Source organism: Ovis canadensis, chromosome 12 (assembly GCF_042477335.2).
Source record: "Ovis canadensis isolate MfBH-ARS-UI-01 breed Bighorn chromosome 12, ARS-UI_OviCan_v2, whole genome shotgun sequence".
NCBI classification, from domain to species: Eukaryota; Metazoa; Chordata; class Mammalia; order Artiodactyla; family Bovidae; genus Ovis; species Ovis canadensis.
Genome location: NC_091256.1, coordinates 37,496,337 through 37,518,391, shown reverse-complemented (window position 1 = coordinate 37,518,391; position 22,055 = coordinate 37,496,337). Strand labels below are relative to the sequence as shown.

At 47.5% G+C, this 22,055-nt stretch overlaps 1 protein-coding gene across 1 annotated transcript in view; it reads left to right on the top strand.

Moving 5' to 3' along the window:
- CAPN8 (calpain 8) overlaps positions 1-22,055 on the top strand; it is a 75,250-nt gene that overhangs the window by 22,400 nt on the left and 30,795 nt on the right. The window contains exons 3-5 of the mRNA XM_069545112.1: positions 19,149-19,267; positions 19,781-19,914; positions 20,964-21,132. Coding sequence (XP_069401213.1) covers positions 19,149-19,267; positions 19,781-19,914; positions 20,964-21,132 — 422 coding nt within the window. The remainder of the gene's footprint in view (positions 1-19,148; positions 19,268-19,780; positions 19,915-20,963; positions 21,133-22,055) is intronic.

Below are 22,055 nucleotides of genomic sequence, written 5' to 3'. Positions count from 1 at the left end.
CTTTCTCTGTGGTCCCCTGCCCAGCAACCTGGCTAGGGTCGCCTCTGCCTCTCCTCCTAAGAGCTTTGATTCCTTTCTGTCTCTTTTTGCATCTTTTTACTCTTAGTCACTGTACTCAGGATGTTTCCCCAGCATAAAAATACCTTGTTTTCTGTTGACAACACCCTACTGGGCTCCAGGTACTTTATATCTGAGCTCACTTACCTGCTCTTTTTTTTGTTTGTTTGTTTCTTGGCTGTGCTGCATGGCATGTGGGATCTTAGTTCCCCAAATGGGGATTGAATCCGTGCCCCCTGCAGTGAAAGCACCGTATCTTAACCACTGGACTGTCAGGGAAGTCCTTTCACCTTATGTTTTAATATGTGGAAGGCCATCCTCATCTTGCCGTGGAGACTCTCCTTTAGGCTGTGTTTCACGTTTGTCGCACTTTGAGGACCCACATGTACATTTGAAAGCCTGAGGATCCCAGGACTGATTTGGGGGTGCCACACCATTTACCATCGTTTTTGGAATTAGGTGTTTGATAAGCCATGGACTCTGGTTCAGGCTTCCTAAGTGGCACTAGTAAAGAACCCAGCTGCCAGTGCAGGAGATGTAAAAGAAGCAGGTTCGATCCCTGAGTCAGGAAAATCCCCTGGAGGAGGGCATGGCAACCCACTCCAATATTCTTTCCTGGAGAATTCCATGGACAGAAGAGCCTGGCGGCTACAGTCCACGGGGTTGCAAAGAGTAGGACACGACTGAAGCGACTTAGCACACACACATGCTTATTCTGCCTCAGCACAAACAGTGAAGGATCACTTTTTACCTCATTGTGTTTCAGCCTTGGCCAGAGCTTGTGATGAATCTTTAGCACTTATCTTTTTATTTCTCTCTCCACTGGAACCTGGCTTCTGGCGTTTGAATCCAAAGGATATTATAATTAAACTCAGTAAGCAAGCCAGTTCCTGGAAACTAGCTCTGAGATGTATTTACATAAACCCCCAATGTATTTACTTACTGATTTTTTCCCCTCCTTTGAATCAATTTCATTTTTATAATCTATATAAGAAATTTCCCCTTCTAAATAGCATTAAAGTTATGATTTGAAACAGGGGGTTTGGGGATAGGATGACCTCAAGCAGTTCCATGTTATCAACCTTATTCCTTCAACAATAGGAGAAATTAGATGAGAATTGGCCTCGGGGAGGGGCTCCCTGAACAACTAGAAAGAAATTCTGAAATAATTTAAATAAGTTCCCTCAACTGTGAAGTTTTCTTTTTTCTTCCCCACTGATCACTTTGAAGGTAAAGCAAGATGGCCTCTGATTCAAAAGATGACCTGCCAACCGTTCCCATTTTCTTCTTCTGTTTTGATGCTGCATTAACTCTCTGGGATGCTCTGAGCTCCTGGAAGCTGAAGACCCCCCCACCATCATCCCCTCGCCCAGAATTACCCTCTGCCGAATGTAGTGATGGGTTCTAGCTGCCTTGGGTGCCCAGCTCTGCTCTCATATATGAAGGCTACCTTCTGGGTAGTCATGGGAACCAGGAGTGGTGATGCGAGATGACCTATGGCGGGAACCGCAGAAGTGGATTATTTAGTTGCTTTATTATATATAGTGCAGCTTGAAAGGAGTGATTTTGAGGATGTAAAAATTATACTTGCCATAAGGAGTCATGCCATTATTGTTCAGAAAAATATCGATAGGATTTTGGGGGCTAATCCTGGAAAATGTATTGGTGATATTCCTCCCAGGGTTACCCCAGTATCACACCTCCTGCTTCTGGACATTCATAATATTAGGGATTGATGTGCCCTGGAAAAAAAACCATAGCCTTGACTAGACGGACCTTAGTCAGCAAAGTAATGTCTCTGCTTGTGAATATGCTATCTAGGTTGCTCATAACTTTTCTTCCAAGGAGTAAGCATCTTTTAATTTCATGGCTGTAGTCACCATCTGCAGTGATTTTGGAGCCCCCCAAAATAAAGTCTGACACTGTTTCTACTGTTTCCCCATCTATTTCCCATGAAGTGATGGGACTGGATGACATGATCTTCGTTTTCTGAATGTTGAGCTTTAAGCCAACTTTTTCGCTCTCCTCTTTCACTTTCATCAAGAGGCTTTTTAGCTCCTCTTCACTTTCTGCCATAAGGGTGGTGTCATCTACATATCTGAGGTTATTGATATTTCCCCTGGCAATCTTGATTCCAGCTTGTGTTTCTTCCAGCCCAGCATTTCTCATGATATACTCTGCATAGAAGTTAAATAAGCAGGGTGACAATATACAGCCTTGACATCCTCCTTTTCCTATGTGGATCCAGTCTGTTGTTCCATGTCCAGTTTGAACTCTTGCTTCCTGACCTGCATACAGATTTCTCAAGAGGCAGGTCAGGTGGTCTGGTATTCCCATCTCTTTCAGAATTTTCCACAGTTTATTGTGATCCACACAGTCAAAGGCTTTGACATAGTCAATTAAGCAGAAGTAGATGTTTTTCTGGAACTCTCTTGCTTTTTCCATGATCCAGCGGATGTTGGCAATTTGATCTCTGGTTCCTCTGCCTTTTGTAAAACCAGCTTAAACATCAGGAAGTTCACAGTTCACATACTGCTGAAGTCTGGCTTGGAGAATTTTGAGCATTACTTTACTAGCATGTGAGATGAGTGCAATTGTGCGGCAGTTTGAGCATTCTTTGGCATTGCTTTTCTTTGGGATTGGAATGAAAATGGACCTTTTTCAGTCCTGTGGCCACTGCTGAGTTTTCCAAATTTGCTGGCATATTGAGTGTAGCACTTTCACAGCATCATCTTTCAAGATTTGAAATAGCTGCACTGGAATTCCATCACCTCCACTAGCTTTGTTCGTAGTGATGCTTTCTAAGGCCCACTTGACTTCACATTCCAAGATGTCTGGCTCTAGATTAGTGATCACACCATCATGATTATCCGGGTTGTGAAGATCTTTTTTGAAGGCTGAGTGCTGAAGAATTGATACTTTTGAACTGTGGTGTTGGAGAAGACTCTTGAGAGTCCCTTGGACTGCAAGGAGATCCAAGCAGTCCATTCTGAAGGAGATCAACCCTGGGATTTCTTTGGAAGGAATGATGCTAAAGCTGAAACTCCAATACTTTGGCCACCTCATGCAGAGTGGACTCATTGGAAAAGACTCTGATGCTGGGAGGGATTGGGGGCAGGAGGAGAAGGGGACGACAGAGGATGAGATGGCTGGATGGCATCACGGACTCGATGGACGTGAGTCTGAGTGAACTCCGGGAGTTGGTGATGGACAGGGAGGCCTGGCGTGCTGCGATTCATGGGGTCCAAAGAGTCGGACACGACTGAGCGACTGAACTGAACTGAACTGAACTGATGTGTTCTGGGATCCTGCTTCTCGAAAAACGGTACCTTGCTCTAGTGCAACCATTAAGTAAAGAAGATGTTCCAGTAAGGTGTGCTAGGTTCTTCATTTACAGGTACAGAAGGAGGTGGGGATTAGGTGGCAGATCCAGGGGTGGTTGACAGTGGGATGCTCCCAAGAGTGAAGTGATGTATGTCTTAACAGACATTTGAATCTGTCAGAATCAGGGAGAACTTTCTTAGCTCATTCCTTCATTTTACCCATATTAAGTGTCTTCTTTGAACAAACTGGCATGGTGTCTCCTCTCCCAGTGAGGAGGGTTCCAGGCAACAGAAGGAATATAAGCAAGGGTCCTTCATCTAGGAAAAGCAGGACACCAGGGAGGACTTGAAGGAAAGTGGCGGGGCTGCAGCCCAGCGGAGCAGGGGCACAGAGGCTGGGGACAGAAAGCAGGGAGCTGCCAGGTGGTGCAGGCCCGTGATGTTGGCGGAAGAATTCGGGGCTCTGGCCCTGGGCAGTGGGGCCATGTGGAAGCTTGTCACCAAGGGCCGGTTCCTAGGTGTGCTGTAGTAGTGGGGAGAGTGGGAACACCCTTCGACAGACAAGCCGCAAGATGAGAAACCCTCATTATATGAGGATGAGCTGTATCAGAAGAGGCCCACCTTCACTGGCAAATAGTGTCTAAAAAGGTTTGGTGTATGCCACTTTGAAAAATGATACAAAAAATTCTGAAAAATGTTTTCTTAGATTTTTGTGGCACTCATGTAATAACTGCAGCTTTGTGCTAGATCTTAGAATGAATCAATTGTTGGCTTCTTTTTCCGGTTTGTGTTTTTATTTGATCTACAAGGACTGTCCTTTCATCCTTTTTCTTTCATGGGCCTCACAGATCCAGGTACTTCCAAAAGGCCATGTTAGATCTCCATGACTATAGTTTTTTTTTTCTTTTTTAATGTATACAGTTTAATGAGTTTCGAGACAGCATACACCTGTGAAACTCACCACAATCAAAGTAATATCTCTCACCTCTAAAAGTTTCCTCGTGTTCCTTTGTGTCATTTTATTGACTTTTCTGGTAAGAACATTTCACATGAGATCTACCTTCTTAAACTGTTAAATGCACAATAGACTATTGTTAAATATAGGCACCATGTCAGATATAGTATGTCCTATAGCAGATCTCTAGAATTAATCTTAGACAACTGAAATTTTATATCAATTTAATATCTCTCTATTTCTCCCTTTCAATAGACCTTCAGTTCAGTTCAGTCGCTCAGTCGTGTCCGACTCTGCGACCCCATGAATTGCAGCACACCAGGCCTCCCTGTCCATCATCATCTCCCGGAGTTCACTCAGACTCACATCCATCGAGTCCGTGACGCCATCCAGCCATCTCATCCTCGGTCATCCCCTTCTCCTCCTGCCCCCAATCCCTCCCAGCATCAGAGTCTTTTCCAATGAGTCAACTCTTCGCATCAGGTGGCCAAAGTACTGGAGTTTCAGCTTTAGTGTCATTCCTTCCAAAGAAATCCCAGGGTTGATCTCCTTCTGGTTGGACTGGTTGGATCTCCTTGCAGTCCAAGGGACCCTCAAGAGTCTTCTCCAACACCACAGTTCAAAAGCATCAATTCTTTGGTGCTCTTCCTTCTTCACAGTCCAACTCTCACATCCATACATGACCACAGGAAAAACCATAGCCTTGACTAGACAGACAGACCTTTGTTGGCAAAGTAATATCTCTGCTTTTGAATATACTATCTAGGTTGGTCATGACTTTTCTTCCAAGGAGTAAGCATCTTTTAATTTCATGGCTGTAGTCACCATCTGCAGTGATTTTGGAGCCCCCCAAAATAAAGTCTGACACTGTTTCCACTGTTTCCCCATCTATTTCCCATGAAGTTATGGGACCAGATGCCATGATCTTCGTTTTCTGAATGTTGAGCTTTAAGCCAACTTTTTCGCTCTCCTCTTTCACTTTCCTCAAGAGGCTTTTTAGCTCCTCTTCACTTTCTGTCATCTGCATATCTGAGGTTATTGATAATTCTCCCGGCAGTCTTGATTCCAGCTTGTGTTTCTTCCAGTCCAGGGTTTCTCATGATGTACTCTGCATAGAAGTTAAATAAGCAGGGTGACAATATACAGCCTTGACGTACACCTTTTCCTATTTGGAACCAGTCTGTTGTTCCATGTCCAGTTCGAACTCTTGCTTCCTGACCTGCATACAGATTTCTCAAGAGGCAGGTTAGGTGGTCTGGTATTCCCATCTCTCTCAGAATTTTCCACAGTTTATTGTGATCCACACAGTCAAAGGCTTTGGCATGGTCAAGAAAGCAGAAATCGATGTTTTTCTGGAACTCTCCTGCTTTTTCCATGATCCAGAGGATGTTGGCAATTTGATCTCTGGTTCCTCTGCCTTTTCTAAAACCAGCTTGAACATCAGGGAGTTCACGGTTCACGTATTGCTGAAGTCTGGCTTGGAGAATTTTGAGCATTACTTTGCTAGCATGTGAGATGAGTGCAATTGTGTGGTAGTTTGAGCATTCTTTGGCATTGCCTTTCTTTAGGATTGGAATGAAAACGGACCTTTTCCAGTCCTGTGGCCACTGCTGAGTTTTCCAAATGTGCTGGCATATTGAGTGCAGCACTTTCACAACATCATCCTTCAGGATTTGAAACAGCTCAAGTGGAATTCCATCACCTCCACTAGCTTTGTTCGTAGTGATGCTTTCTAAGGCCCACTTGACCTCACATTCCAAGATGTCTGGCTCTAGATTAGTGATCACATCATCATGATGATCTGGGTTGTGAGGATCTTTTTTGTACAGTTCTTCCATGTATTCTTGCCACCTCTTCTTAATAGTTTCTGCTTCTGTTAGGTCCATACCATTTCCGTCCTTTATCGTGCCCATCTTTGCATGAAAATTTCCCTCGGTATCTCTAATTTTCTTGAAAAGATCTCTAGTCTTTCCCATTGTGTTCTTTTCCTCTATTTCTTTGCATTGATCGCTGAAGAAGGCTTTCTTATCTCTTCTTGCTATTCTTTGGAACTCTGCATTCAGATGCTTATATCTTTCCTTTTCTCCTTTGCTTTTCACCTCTCTTCTTTTCACAGCTATTTGTAAAGCCTCTCCAGACAGCCATTTTGCTTTTTTGCATTTCTTTTCCATGGGGATGGTCTTGATCCCTGTCTCCTGTACAATGTCACGAACCTCAGTCCATAGTTCATCAGGCACTCTATCTATCAGATATAGGCCCTTAAATCTATTTCTCACTTCCACTGTATAATCATAAGGGATTTGATTTAGGTCATACCTGAATGGTCTAGCAGTTTTCCCTACTTTCTTCAATTTGAGTCTGAATTTGGCAGTAAGGAGTTCATGATCTGAGCCACAGTCAGCTCCTGGTCTTGTTTTTGTTGACTGTATAGAGCTTCTCCATCTTTGGCTGGAAAGAATATAATCAATCTGATTTCGGTGTTCACCATCTGGTGATGTCCATGTTTAAAGTCTTCTCTTGTGTTGTTGGAAGAGGGTGTTTGCTATGACCAGTGCATTTTCTTGGCAAAACTCTATTAGTCTTTGCGATTGGTTCAATTGTTGATTTTTTAAAAGAAAAATATTCTTTATTTATTTGGCTGTGCTGGGTCTTAACTGTGGCACACAGAATCTTTAGTTAAGGCATGCAGCATCTAGTTCCTTGACCAGGGATCAAACCTAGGCCTCCTGCATTCAGAGCTCAGAGTCTTACCTGCAGACCACCCTGGAAGTCTCAGTTGTTGACTTTTGAGGGGTGTGTTTTTTCTGAATAATTAAAAAAAAGACAAGGCCATGGGATGTGACACCTTCCACTTCTCCCTTGACTTTTGATGCAGAATCATGGAAGCGTTCAAGGCTTCCCCACTTTCCCCAAGGTCCATTCTCAATCCTTTGTTGCTCTCACTGTTCCCTTGCAGTACCCACTGTGCCTGGAACCCCATCTTCTCTTCCTTAGCTGGCACTGGTGTCACTCTGCCAGGTTCTTTTTGGGTTTGGTTCAGGAACAGGTCTCCAAAGTCACTTTCATCAGTTTCGCGAAATCCTGCAAATGATCCTCTTGCCCAGACATCTAGGGCATAACATTTCATATGGTGGGTTAATTCCATTTGCTTTGGCTTCCAAGGGCTCCGTGGGGTGTGGGAATGCAGCGGGCTGATCATCTTGCTGGGCTAGACCTGACTCTGACGCTGACTGACCTTGAGCTGCTCAGGGCCTCAGTGTTATGAATCTGGAAAGTGGGGACTAGATCCCTGCTTCACCCAGTGCAGAGCTGGAAAGGTTCAAATGCAGGAAGACACCCTCCTGCTGTGGGGAACACTAACAAGGACAGGGGCACTCATGCGATTTCAGGGAAACTCTTGGAAGATGAAGGGCTGAGTCTGGAATGCCTTTTCCTCTCATTTTCCATTTTGTAAGAACTCACAGAAACCATCGGATTAATCTACCTCAGGACTTGGCAGGATTTATTGGGGATGGGATGTGCACAGTCCTCTAGCCCAGAGTACGCCTGCAGGTTCCAAGAAGGTGCAGGCACTTTACACATGACCCACATCGGGAAGTGCGAATGCTGCGTGGACCCGGGCAGAGAAGCCGGATGTAGGGGCTCATGTCTGCCGTGTGAGTGTGACCTGTTCCCGGTTGTGTTTCCTTTGACCCAGGAAAGAGACCGCCGCAGACAGAGCCTGAGAGGCCCCGGCTGCTGTTCCAGGAGGCACAGAGGCTCCTGTTTGGCCTTAGAAAGGCCACTGGAGTCGTCGCTTCTAAGCAGAAATGTCGCTTATTGCGGGAGACTTCCTGAAAGTTCATCTCAGGCAGCCTCTCTGGAGTCTCTGGGTTTGGCACTTAGCGCATGTCTGAGATCTAAAGCTGCTTTCATCTTCCTCAGGAGCCCTGCCTAGAGAAGTGGGGAACTATGCTTAGTCCAGTTCAGCCTGAAACTTTGTCCAACCCAGTAGTTGAAAGAGCCTTCTTTGGTGTAGCTCGGTCCCTTGGGGTAACTGTTTAGCCTTCGAGATCCCTCTCCTCTGCCCTCTCCTTCCCAAGATGATGACCGAGGCCCAAGATTGCACCAGAGGCCCGGTCGGCTGGGGCCCCGTGTGCACACTAGCTGTGTCTGCCAGGGTTGCTCAGCCTGCTTCCTGCCTGCACGCTGGTGGCCTCTGCCTTTCTTTTGTTGTTGTTGAGGCCACAGGGGAGCTTGGGGGATTTTCTGAGAGTCAGCTCATGGCTCACTACATTCTTAATTTTGTGGAGGCTGCCCACTCCCTCTGTGTTGTAGAAGTTTCCCCACAGTGGTTTTCTCTGAATCCCAACTGGGGAGGGTCCAAGAGACATTGTTCTCTGGGCTTATCTCACCCCATTCGGGCCCCTGCTCCTTGCTCTGGAGCCCACCTCTTATTGCTCATCCCTCTCTGCCCTCCCTGAAGCTGTATTAGTAAATGGGGTTGGGGTAGAGAGAAGCTGGCTTACCCTCAGGGGACCATTAATCAAGATACTCAAGAGACCCTCTAAAAATATGTCTGCTGTTACATGTACACCCATGTGCATCTCTCATATTTTTTATGTCCTGATGTCCTCTCTACCCAACTGAAAGTTGCTATTTATGTTTAAACATCCCTCTTGCTACAAATAAGTTCTTTTTGCTCAAATGATCCTGTACGATAAATTGTGAGACGTAAACCCATTTTACAGATTAGAAAACCGTGGATCATAAAAATTAAGGAGTTGCTAGCCTTCTTCAGCGATCAATGCAAAGAAATAGAGGAAAAGAACACAATGGGAAAGACTAGAGATCTTTTCAAGAAAATTAGAGATACCAAGGGAACATTTCATGCAAAGATGGACTTGATAAAGGACAGAAATGGTATGGACCTAACAGAAGCAGAAGATATTAAGAAGAGGTGGCAAGAATACATGGAAAAACTGTACAAAAAAGATCCTCACAACCCAGATCATCATGATGATGTGATCACTAATCTAGAGCCAGACATCTTGGAATGTGAGGTCAAGTGGGCCTTAGAAAGCATCACTACGAACAAAGCTAGTGGAGGTGATGGAATTCCAGTTGAGCTGTTTCAAATCCTGAAAGATGATGTTGTGAAAGTGCTGCACTCAATATGCCAGCACATTTGGAAAACTCAGCAGTGGCCACAGGACTGGAAAAGGTCCATTTTCATTCCAATCCTAAAGAAAGGCAATGCCAAAGAATGCTCAAACTACCACACAATTGCACTCATCTCACATGCTAGCAAAGTAATGCTCAAAATTCTCCAAGCCAGACTTCAGCAATACGTGAACCGTGAACTCCCTGATGTTCAAGCTGGTTTTAGAAAAGGCAGAGAACCAGAGATCAAATTGCCAACATCCTCTAGATCATGGAAAAAGCAAGAGAGTTCCAGAAAAACATCGATTTCTGCTTTCTTGACTATGCCAAAGCCTTTGACTGTGTGGATCACAATAAACTGTGGAAAATTCAGAAAGAGATGGGAATACCAAACCACCTGACCTGCTTCTTGAGAAACCTATATGCAGGTCAGGAAGCAAGAGTTCGAACTGGACATGGAACAACAGACTGGTTCCAAATAGGAAAAGGTGTACGTCAAGGCTGTATATTGTCACCCTGCTTATTTAACTTCTATGCAGAGTACATCATGAGAAATGCTGGGCTGGAAGAAACACAAGCTGGAATCAAGATTGCCAGGAGAAATATCAATAACCTCAGATATGCAGATGACACCACCCTTATGGTAGAAAGTGAAGAGGAGCTAAAACGCCTCTTGATGAAAGTGAAAGAGGAGAGTGAAAAAGTTGGCTTAAAGCTCAACATTCAGAAAATGAAGATCATGGCATCCGGTCCCATCACTTCATGGCAAATAGATGGGGAAACAGTAGAAACAGTGTCAGACTTTATTTTTGGGGGCTCCAAAATCACTGCAGATGGTGATTGCAGCCATGAAATTAAAAGACGCTTACTCCTTGGAAGAAAAGTTATGAGCAACCTAGATAGCATATTCAAAAGCAGAGACATTACTTTGCCGACTAAGGTCCGTCTAGTTGAGGCTCTGGTTTTTCCTGTGGTCATGTATGGATGTGAGAGTTGTACTGTAAAGAAGGCTGAGTGCCAAAGAATTGATGCTTTTGAACTGTGGTGTTGGAGAAGACTCTTGAGAGTCCCTTGGACTGCAAGGAGATCCAACCAGTCCAACCAGAAGGAGATCAACCCTGGGATTTCTTTGGAAGGAATGATGCTAAAGCTGAAGCTCCAGTACTTTGGCCACCTCATGCGAAGAGTGGACTCATTGGAAAAGACTCTGATGCTGGGAGGGACTGGGGGCAGAAGAAGAAGGGGATGACCGAGAATGACATGGCTGGATGGCGTCACGGACTCGATGGACGTGAGTCTGAGTGAACTCCGGGAGATGGTGATGGACAGGGAGGCCTTGCGTGCTGCGATTCATAGGGTCGCAAAGAGTTGGACACGACTGAACGACTGAACTGAACTGAACATGTTACTTGGCAGGCAAAGCGGGGCCTGAGAATTTAAACCCAGGCTTTCTGAGGGCAAAAGCTGTGCTATTTTGACTCCTTTAAGCTTGCTGGCTTCCTGAAGGCAGGGGTCATGTCTTTTGCATCTCTCTTGTCCCAGTGTCCTATACCAGCAATGCTTGCCAAGTGCTGGTGAGTGATGGTGACTGACATACAAGACATACTCCCTAAACCTGAAGGAAGGGAACCTCCCAGAGATGTTTTCCAAGGAGGGCTGGAGGCAGGTATGAGGTGGGGGAGATGTACTAAGTGATTCAAAGAGGACTGGCATGTCAATGGAGGTTTCTGCTAGGATGCAGGGAGTGTGAATGTGGTTGATTCATTCATTCCCCTGGTCCTGTGCACCACCAGACCAGCCTGGGCAGGCACTGCTCCAGGGAGGGAGTGATGTGGCTTGGGGGAGCAGGGAGAGGTTGACAGTAATGTCAGAGTAAACAGGACCCCTGAGGATGTGCCAAAAGACCCTTGCAGAGCTGGAGCCGACTCTCCTGGGCTGGCAGGCATCTGTGCTTCTGGGCCAACCCTGAAGAGAGGGCAGAAGGGTTATCTGGGATGGAGGCTGGCCACCGAGGCTGCAGAGAGGGGGTGAGCGGACCCAGTGGCACTTACATCATGCAAGTTCAGGAATGTCTAGCTTTGCCTTGACCTGTAACGGTGAAGGCTGGCATCTGTATGATTTGCAGAAAAGATGAATGGTAGAATGATATAGCTCAGGAGGTCTGCAAGAGGTCAAACGGTCACTCTTCCAAATCCAGGTAGAGGGGCCTAAGTCTAATCATGCTACACCTGGGATCCTGAGATGAGCGAATGCTGGAAGTGGGCTAAGATGACACCCTACTCTGGCTTGGGTGCCGACCTTGAGGAGCAAGTCAGAGCTTTCCTTTGGTTGCTAACAATTTTCTTTAGCAAAGACAGGTGTGAAAGAAGGAAGAGGGAAGCAAAAAGTGGCTTCCAGAAGACTCTAGGAGTAATGGACTAAGGAAACATTGTTATCATCCTCATCAGTGACCTTTTCATACTGAGCCATTGTTGAGAATTGGAGACATATGCAAAGCCATTTTGTCCAGTCTTTTCCAACAGACTTCCCTCACCCCCCGATTTTGCTGTGGATGTTCTGGCTCATGAGGTCTTAATGGGGGTGGGAGATGATCCTCCATCCCCTATCCCAGGGCATGTTGGCAGTGTCTGGAGACGTTTTTGGTCGTCATGCTGGGAGGCAGGTGGTCCTGGCACCTGGTGGGCAGAGCCCAGAGGTGCTGTTGAACATCTACAGAGCACAGGATGGCCGGCAACACAGAGCCATCCAGCCAAGTGTCAGCTAGAGAGACCTGCTCTGGCTGGATATACTATGTTATGGGAGATTTTTTTAATTAATATTTTTCCTTTTAAAAAAATTTAAAGTTGATTTGTAATGTTGCGTTAGTTTCAGTTGTACAACAAAGTGATTCTGTTTGAAGAATCACAAATAATATATATGTATCCTTTTTCAGATTCTTTTCCATTAGGTTGTTAGGTTCCATCATGATGTTGAATATAGTTCTCTGTGCTTCCATTATGTCCTTGTTGTTTATTTTATACATGATAGTGTATATCTATTAATCCCAAACTTATAGGAGCTTTATTAACTAGGATGCTGTGCTGTGCTTAGCCACTCATGTCCGACTCTTTTTGCAACCCTGTGGACTGTAGCCCACCAGGGTCCTCTGTTCAAGGGGATTCTCCAGGCAAGAATACTGGAGTGGGTTGCCATGCTCTCTTCCAGGGGATCTTCCCAACCCAGGGATTGAACCCAAGTCTCCTGCACTGCAGGTGGATTCTGTACCATCTGAGCCATCAGGGAAGCCCAAGTATACTGGATTGGGCAACCTATCCTTTCTCCAGGGGATCTTCCTGACCCAGGAATTGAACTGGGGTCTCCTGCATTGTGAGCAGATTCTTTCCCAGCTGAGCTACCAGGAAAGCCCCTATTAACTAGGATAGTAACTCTAAATTCTCAGTCTGATTCTGGTCTTATGCAGCATGAATGTATGCTGTATTATTTTCCCGGTTCAAGATCTCAACTGCTAAATGGGCTAAGTTATGAGACTTTCTTGCTCGTAATTAAGGTATGAGTTTTCAGATCAGGTCGGCCAGTTTCCTACTGGAATGATTTCACTCACTGAAGCATTTTATGCTGAGGTCTACGAAGACATGCGCTCACTGCCTGCCTCCAGTCAGCTTTTGGTCTAGCCAGAGAGCTGGGAATTGTCAACAAAGCGAGAATGGCCACAAGCACGTGTGTATGTGTTTGAGTTCATCCAAGAAGGCAGGAGTTGGATGCAGAGGGCTGGGAAAGGCCTGTCCACCCATGGGAGGGAGGGGAGGAGAGAGGCATCAGCGATTGCTTGGAGCTGATGGGCAGAGTGAAAACAGCCGCCCGAGTGTGAACCCCTGCAGCCATCTTACAGCGAGGAGCGGACGCAGGAAGCCTCAGCTGTGGCAAAACAGTAACCAAAACAGGTTTTTAGGAAGCAAGCACACAGCGGCACGTCAGAGTCTCTGCGTTACATTCAGATATGCAATCGTCACGCAGTCTGTATCCTCCTCGCTTCTCTCAGCTTGCTGGGGAGCCCCAGTTTCCACTGACCGTGAGTGGGAGGGACCCGGCAACTGGCCAATAAAAGGTATTTCCTCCCCGGCCTGTTTCGGGTTCTTGTCCCTTTTGGGTAAATGCTCCTCCTTCAGTCTCTCTATTTGGGTGATTTTTTTTTTTTTTGCTTCTTCAGGGCTGGCCCCTCTCCAGCCTCCCCAGGATGGCGCCTGCATGGAAGGAAAGGCCAAATGTCCTCCAGGCTATTTGAGGGGAGTGGCTGGCTCTTGTGTCCCCCTGGTTTCGTGGAGCTGGGAATGGTGTGCGGTGTGCGGTCTGTGCTGCTGGTGCTGTTGGGGTCCAGTGGACCTTCTTCCCTGGCTGACCTAGGCTTGCCTCAGCATGCTGGCACACCTCCATGGCCTTGAGCCAGGCGGTCACCCACGGCCTCTGTGGTGGGATTGTCCTGCCTTCTCTTCCCTGCCCTTAGCCCTGATGGCAGAGGAAGACTTGAGGGTGCTCTTTTTTTTTTTTAAAGCATATTAGTATTTTTATTTATTTGGCTGCAGTAGCTATTAGTTGCGACATGCAAACTCTTAGTTGTGACATGTGGGATCTGGTTCCCTGACCAGCAGTCAAACCCTGGCCCCCTGCACTGGGCGCGTCGAGTCTCAGCTGCTGCAGCGCCAGGAAGTCCCTAGAGGGCGCTCTTTACCACCTTCTCGCATCTCCCCGCGCAGCGCCCCCACCCCGCCAAACCCCGTGCTCCCCGTGGTGCCATTTTTATTCTGCTCCCCGTGTCCTCGGTGGGAAGCTGGGCATAAATCCTCTCTGCTCTGGCTTCCTCTTTAAAACTCTCTGTGGTTTTGCTATTGTTGCTGCTCCGGCTATTGGTCAACCTCCCGGTGGAAGAGGAATGATGACAGGGGTTCCAATGTCTGACCTTTTCTCTCTTTTTTTCTCTTCCTCTCTCCTCCCGGTAGCCCAGAAGCATCTCCGCTTCTTCCCTTGATGCTTGAAAAATTCGTTTAGACTATAGCCCCAGTTCTTGATACCTAGGGCTTATCCTAACACTGGGTGTTTAGATCATCAAGCTTTGATGGTAACATGTAAATGGAATTTTTGAATTTGGAGTTTTTCGTTTGTTTGTTTTTAACAAAGCCTGACCCTGAATTATTATTTCCTCAGTGGCTTAAAACATGTTTTTCACAAAAGCAGGGCAGCAGCTCCATTATAATGACTGGGATCTACCTGCTGTTTACTAGAGCCCTGAGGCCTGCTGATGCGATGAGTGGGAAGTTTGAGTGGAGTAAAAAAATAAGTCAGCTTATTATTTTAATAAATATTAAACCCATTAAATATCTAACCTGAAGAAGGAGTGGGAAGAGCAAAGCTCGGGTGGTTCCAGACTTCCCACGAGGATAGGGGTACAGGAGCCATTCTCTAGCCTCCTGGTCGGTGACTCTAACCGCGACCTGCCCTCGTTGGAGGGTGGTTGGGGAGGAGGGCCTTGACCATCATGATTCTTTCCCAGTTTTTTCTGTCATCTTTTTCACCACTAAACTTAGATCCAAAAGCCGCTCGGTCGCTTTTGGATATTAACATTGCGCTCAAAGATCAAGCTGTGTGTCCACGGAGAAGTCGATGTATATGTGCAGGTGTCCAGGCAGATCCCCAGACACATCTCTGAAATGTTTTGAGCGACAGCATAAACGTCCATCCTCCCAAGAGGGTTCTGGGAAGAGGAACGCGCTCATCTGGATCCGTGCCTTAGAGAAAGCATCTTTGTGATGATTGTGCATCACATCTTACGGAGCCCCTGGCAGGCATCCCAGAGCCCGGGTACCCGCTGCACCTCCTCGCAGCTCTGTGCTGGCTGCGAGAGCCAGGCAGACCCGGGGAAATGTCAGGAATGAGGCAAATTGAGAACAAATTAAACTCTCCTCCAGCTGGGCAGCCCCTTTGATGTCAGCAGCTGAGGGACACTTTGTGTCCTTGCGGTGAATTGTAGCGTCTAAGGAGTACGCTGGTTGGGCTGTTGGAAGCAGCCCGTCTGGCAGCAAGAGCATTGGTATCAGAAGAGAACCAAGGTGGCAACTGTCGTGAAGGGAGGTGTGCTCGGATCTCTGAGAGGCCGCCAGCCTCAGGGAGGGTTGTGGACCAGCCACTGCCCACTCCCAGAGGCCTGCGCCTCTGCGGTGGCCTTCCCTCGTCTCCTTTTGCCCTCTAGCTCTAGAGGCCGAGGCCCCTGATACTGGCGGAGCTGCCTCTTGTCACGTTCAGGGCATGTCCTCCTTGGGCTCCACCTCTCCACACACCGGGGATGTTCAGGTGCAGACATGAGAGGTGCTGTTGGGAATTTGCACAAGAACAAACATATGAATCATTGATCCATTTGGTCATGTATGTGGGGCTAAGTCACTTCAGCTGTGTCTGCCTCTGCGACCCTCTGGACTCCTCTGTCCCCGGGATTCTGCAGGCAAGAATACTGGAGCGGGTTGCCATTTCCTTCTCCAGGGGCTCTTCCCCCACCCAGGGATTGAATCTGCATCTCTTATGTCTCCGGCATTGGCAGGTGCGTTCTTTCCCACTAGCACTACCTTCACATATTTACAAATTTTTTAAAACTCTTAAACATTTTTTAAGTTATAGTTGATTCACAACTTTTGTGTATAGCAAAATTATTTGGTTATACATATATAAATTCTTTCTCATGTTCTTTTCTACTGTGGTTCATTACAAGGTATTGAAAATAGCTCCCTCTGCTATGGTAGGACCTTGTTTATCTGTTTTATTTAGTAGTTTATATCTGCTAATCCCCAAAGTTTCATTTATCCTTCCCCATCCCCCTTTGGTAACCATTAGTTGTTTACCGTGTCTATGAGTCTGTTTCTGCTTCGTATATAAGCTCATGTGTATCATATTTTAGATTCCACGTATAAGTGAAATCATGTGATACTTGTCTTTCTCTTGCAAACATTTATTTTTATTCATTAAACATTCATTAAGTCCCTGCTATGTGTTGGCTACCTGCTGGGTTGCCAAGATGAAGGGATCCATGTGCCTGTTCTGCAGGAAGAGATTGCAGAGGACTGGGCGGGGGAGGGGGTGGGGACGATGGTGGGGGGGAAGCCAGTCTCATTCAAGAGGCCCAGAAAGGTGCTGGGGGCTCTGGGGATGGAGCACATGGGGCACCGAGGTGGGTCAGGAATTGGACGGGGAAGAGCTTGTGCACCGAGAAGTACTGGATTGGCCAAAAAGTTAGTTCAGGTTTTTCCTTAACAGCTTACAGAAAAATCCGAACGAACCTTTTTGGCCAACCTGATATAAACAAGGTCTTTGGGAAACACAAAGGAAAATAGGTGACCTGCGCCTGGAGGATGAGAAGCATCAGGGAAGGCTTCATGGAGGAGGAGAAAGGGGATGGTCTTAGAGCAGGGACTCTACAAGCCGGGTGGATGGGTGAGTGAAAACGTGAGCTGGGAAAGACCAGGGCCTGGTGTTTATGCAGATCCGAGTTCATCTGGAGACCGGACTCACGGTGGGAGGACAGTGGGAGGCAGGCAGGGGAAGTAGGAAGGAGGCATGTCGTGAAGGGTCTTGATGCTCCATTAGTTTTTATCTTGCTCTTGAGAAGTGGAGGAAGTCGAAGATTTCTGAGCAGAGGAGTGAGATGGTCACATGTTAACAGGAAGAAGGCTGGAATGAGAGAAGGGAATATGTTATTTTATCCACTCTTTGGAAGTTGTCTTTGAACGAGGCGCTGGCCTCCTTGAGTCTTCTTTAATGAGAAGCTGCAGTCCCACGCCTGCTGTACCAATTTTTATCTCCTCCAGCTACTGGGTTTGGTCCCACCTGGAGGCCCTGCTGCCGTAAGGAGGAGGGCATTTGTCAGTGAGAGTGGGAGGCAGGGAGTAGGCTGACTTCTGGGTCAGAAAAGCTCTTCAAAAAATAACTGTGTGTGAGAGAGGGAGAGAGAGAAAATACATGAGCCTGATTGGGTGAAGGCAGAGGGAAAGGAATTACTATGGGACCAAACCAGAAACCTTTTTGTTGAGAGAGATGAGGGCAGGTAGACCAAAAGGCTTGCTGGGATGACCTGTGATGGAGCTGTTCTGAGCAGGTGACGGATGCTCGGAGGTGGGTTCTGGGACCACCATTCACTTACTGCCTGCTCAGGTAGCCTGCATCTGAGAGAAGCTTGGTGTGTTCCTCTTGGACTATGTATGCAACCTGGTCCACAGCACTGAAAGAAAACAGAGAGTTGGACAAGGTCCTCAGAGGAGGGTGAAGGGACTTCCTCTGAAGATAACCTCAGGATGTTCAGATTTTGTTTCTGTGGACAAGGTGAAGGCTGTGACACACAGGCTGGGTTTTGGAGCCATTTGAGTGGGACAGGAATGGGACAAACTTGTCACCAAACCCTAGACTCCTAGAAGTAGGGCTCTGGAATGAAACAGGGAGGAGGCAGCTGTTGGACATAGGATGGACTCATTCGTTCATGCAACAAGCAGCACACACGGGACACTGAGATCTCAGGGACTGGTGTAGAATAAGCAGGCAGATGGATGTGACATAGGTCTACATCAATTCCAGGATGCGAGATCCACCCCAGGATGCTAACAGGATGCTAAGGTCGGTAAGGGGTGTCTGGGGCCTGTGCTTCACCTTTGGAGTCAACACCGTGGGGGATTAAGATGCCCTCCATGGAGGCAGCGCTCAGGGGCTTGGGCCTGGGGGTGCCCTGACTGGCACAGAAAGCATTTTTCTGTTTTCTTTTGCATTTACTTGGATCTCCAAAGTGACCAGCACTGAGCCCTATCATTTTTAACCTCTCAATTTTTATTTGTTGTGCGTAACAGTATGATAATTTCATGCTAATTAATATCTCAGGAGTGTTATAAGCAAGAGATCAAGCCTGTCATGGTGAGCTCTGAAACGTAAAAGGGCAGACACTCTTCCAACAGACATGAAGAGGCAACTCTGTTACCCAAGGCCAAGGAGCAAGGAACACACACATACACCCCTGCGCTCACCACATCGCCTCAGTGTTTGCCCCAACCAAACGTTTTCTCTTTTTAATATGTATTTATTTGGCTATGTCGGGTCTTGGTTGCAGCATGTGGGATCACATGGGATTTTCATTGCATCACATGGATTTTTCGTTGCAGAGCACAGACTCTCTACTTGTGGCACGTGAGCTCGGTAGTGGTGGCATGTGGGCCTAGTTGCTCCGAGGCATTTGGGATCTTAGTTCCCTGACCAGGGATCAAACTTACATCCTCTGCATTGCAAAGCAGATTCTTAACCACTGGACCACCAGGGAAGTCCCCAGATGTTTTCTTAACGTTGCTGTTAAGGAATCAAAGAGGCTGATTTTTGCTTCTTTTCTGTTTTCTACTCCACTCTTGAGTGCTTAGGACATGTGAAATGGTCTGTGTGTGTGTGTGTGTGTGTGTGTGTGTGTGTGAGGTGGTGAGGGGAGGAGCTAAGAACTTCCAAGAAGGCTGTGGGACCTTCACACACTGAGGAAGAGAGTCCGACTATCTGACCTAGAAGGGAGTCACATGACTCTGGACTGAACGGGCCAGTGAATCAAAGAAAGCAGCGAGCCTGCAGGCCCGGCCTGACCAGTGTGTATTGCCCTTGACCCGGCACAGGTGACTGCTGGCTGCTGGCGGCCATTGCCTCCCTCACCTTGAACCGAGAGCTGCTGTACCGCGTGGTTCCTAGGGACCAGAGCTTCCAGGAGAACTATGCAGGAATCTTTCATTTTCAGGTATCCCGCCTAACTCTCAGCAATGACCCTACTTTCCATAGTCTGGGGACCCACGCCAAGAATCGGAAATCTGGGCTTGGGGCCCAGTAGCCTAGGTTCTAACAATCCCTCCAGGGCATTCTGACGAGTCCTTGAGTTTGAGAACCATTGCTTTGACGTGTTCATCCAATCACCCACACGCCTATCCCCTTCCGTCTCCTCCAGGCCACGTGGCCTTGAGGAAAGCACTTGGAGTGAGGGTCAGGAGATGTGGGCTTGAGTCACCCACTGCTGCCACAGCGTGGTGCAGGTCCTCTTATTCACAAAGTCGGCCTCTGAACTTGTTTTCCGCTTTCGCTGGCGTCTCCCGTGGGCATGGTCAAATAAGACAGATCCTGCTCTTAAATGACAGATCCAGTTCATTAAAGACTGGAGCATTGACCAGCTCAGAGGCTCCTTCCGAGGTCCCCTGAGGACGCTGATTCTGCCTGGCGGCTCATCCCTGTAAGCGGATGCTGTATTTCCCTCCCCCAGTTCTGGCAGTATGGAGAGTGGGTGGAGGTGGTCGTGGACGACAGGCTCCCCACCAAGGATGGAAAGCTGCTCTTCCTGCATTCCGAAGAAGGCAGTGAATTCTGGAGCGCGCTGCTGGAGAAGGCCTATGCCAAGTAAGTGGTGCAGGTAGGAGCTGGGAGACCACGCAGAGCTGGGGGAGCTTGCCTCCCCCCCACCCCCCGACTCTGGGTGCCCTGACCAAGTCTTTCCCAGCACCCAGACCCCACATGTACAGTATCCTCAATAACTGAGAGAAACAGAAATTTGGGCTAGGAGTTCAAAGCTCAGCTCTGTCCCACATGAATGTGTGAATTGGGATGCTGGCTTTGTCTTCTTAAAGCCTTCAGGTCAGTTCTTAGGTCAATGTGAGTTCTTTAAAGAGTCATGAAGAAGAATAAAGCAAATATGCTTAGATATCAGACTCACCAAAGTCTCTACACTTTGTTTGGGAGTCAGTCTTCTTCACTGGCATTCAATGTTCAAAGCCTTCTTTGGGGTTCTTTTAATTCATTTTATTGATGAATAAAATGCAACCCCTATTCCTTCCCAGCCCTATTCCCAAAGCAAGCCCCAAAGGAGGCCTCTCAGCCTTGAGGGAGGGTCCCCTTCATCCTTACTCATGCCCTCAACTCCCCCAAAACCCAAGCTGTCAATGTCAGCTCTGGAATGATTACACTTTGCTTTTTATTTTTATGTATTATTTTTTGGCTGTGCTGGGTCTTCATTGCTGCATTCAAGCTTTCTCTAGTTGCAGTGAGTAAAGTATCTATTTGCAGTGATTGGGCTTCTTTTTGGGGTGGCTTCTCTTGCTGTGGAGCACAGGCTATAGGCATGAAGGCTTCAATAGTGTCCTGTAAACCTGTGTCCCCTGCATTGGCAGGCGGATTCATAACCACTGGACCCCACCAGGGAAGTCCTGCACTTTGCTTTTTGAAAGAGCACTTGCCTTTGTGAGAGGTGTTCTGAGATCCATTCCTGGCAGAGTGCTGAGCTGGCCTTGTGAAACTGTGCCTAAACCCCTCCTTGGCCCACAGACAAAACTAACTAAGGCCTTCCTGTGCCCTCCAGGGCGCACCACATCCTAGCAGTGCCCCTGCCCCATCCCATGTGCCCCCCTTGCTAACGGCTGTGGATGATACCCGTGTTCTTTCTTGTCCAACAGGCTCAACGGTTCTTACGAGGCTCTCACTGGAGGGTCCACGGTAGAGGGGTTTGAGGATTTCACAGGTGGGATGTCTGAGTTTTATAACCTGAAGAAGCCACCGGCCGGTCTGTTCCAGATCATCCGGAAGGCCCTCCGCTCGGGGTCTCTGCTGGCCTGCTCCATTGACGTGAGCTGGGATGGCTTCTCTTTGCTTCTCCTCTCTGTGTGTGGTAGGGAAGGGACCAGATCGGGGGTTCAAGGCTGGGAAGGCTTTGGGCCAGAGTCTGGGGCTTACGGGGTAAGTCCCATGATAATATTGGTCCCTAGCTGGTGGGAGCTGGTGGCAAGACCTAATTAATGGATAGGAACCAGAGTTTGGTCTCATACACTCAGAAATTTTAAGAGCCCTAAGTGTCAAGCCCCTTTAGTTCTGCAGGAATTGCCCTAAGAATGCAGTCTTGACCCCTTGATCCTGGGCCTTACCTTTGCTACCCCCTTTTGGGATTTTGGAAATATAGCGATCAACAATATATGACGGGGGCTTGGAGCTCACTGAAGAAAAGGAAAGAGGTTTTGAACTAGGGGTGAGGCTCTGTCTGGGGGATGGCAGTATGCGATTCCAAGGTGGCCTGGACACCAGAGCCTGGATGCCACCAGCCCCTCCACCTGCTCTTTCTCTCCTTACCTGGTGGTCTCACACATATGAATGACCAGGCAGGAACAACCTCCCTTTCTCCTCTCTATAAAAATCCCAGCAGGATATGTGTGTTTTTTTGTAGAGAAGTGCTGTGGACCCTGGGGAGGGTATGGGACTATTGAGGAGGGACTCTAGGGACCCCCGTTGGTGAATGGGGACCAGTCCAGAGGGGTTGTCATGGTTAGTCTTCTGCAGGCAGTTGTGGGATCCCTGTTGGGGAATAAATGACTTCCCAGCTTCCTATGTCATTTTAAAGGCTTTTAAGTCATTTTCCAGGAGTGCCAGGCAGGCCTGATCAAAGAGGAGGGGATGGAGAGAGCTCTGTTTACCTGGGGCTAATTGCTCTGCCTGCATATATCCCCAGTCGCACTGGGACCCTCTGGCTGTGTAGCATGTGCTTAGAAAGCCTTGTA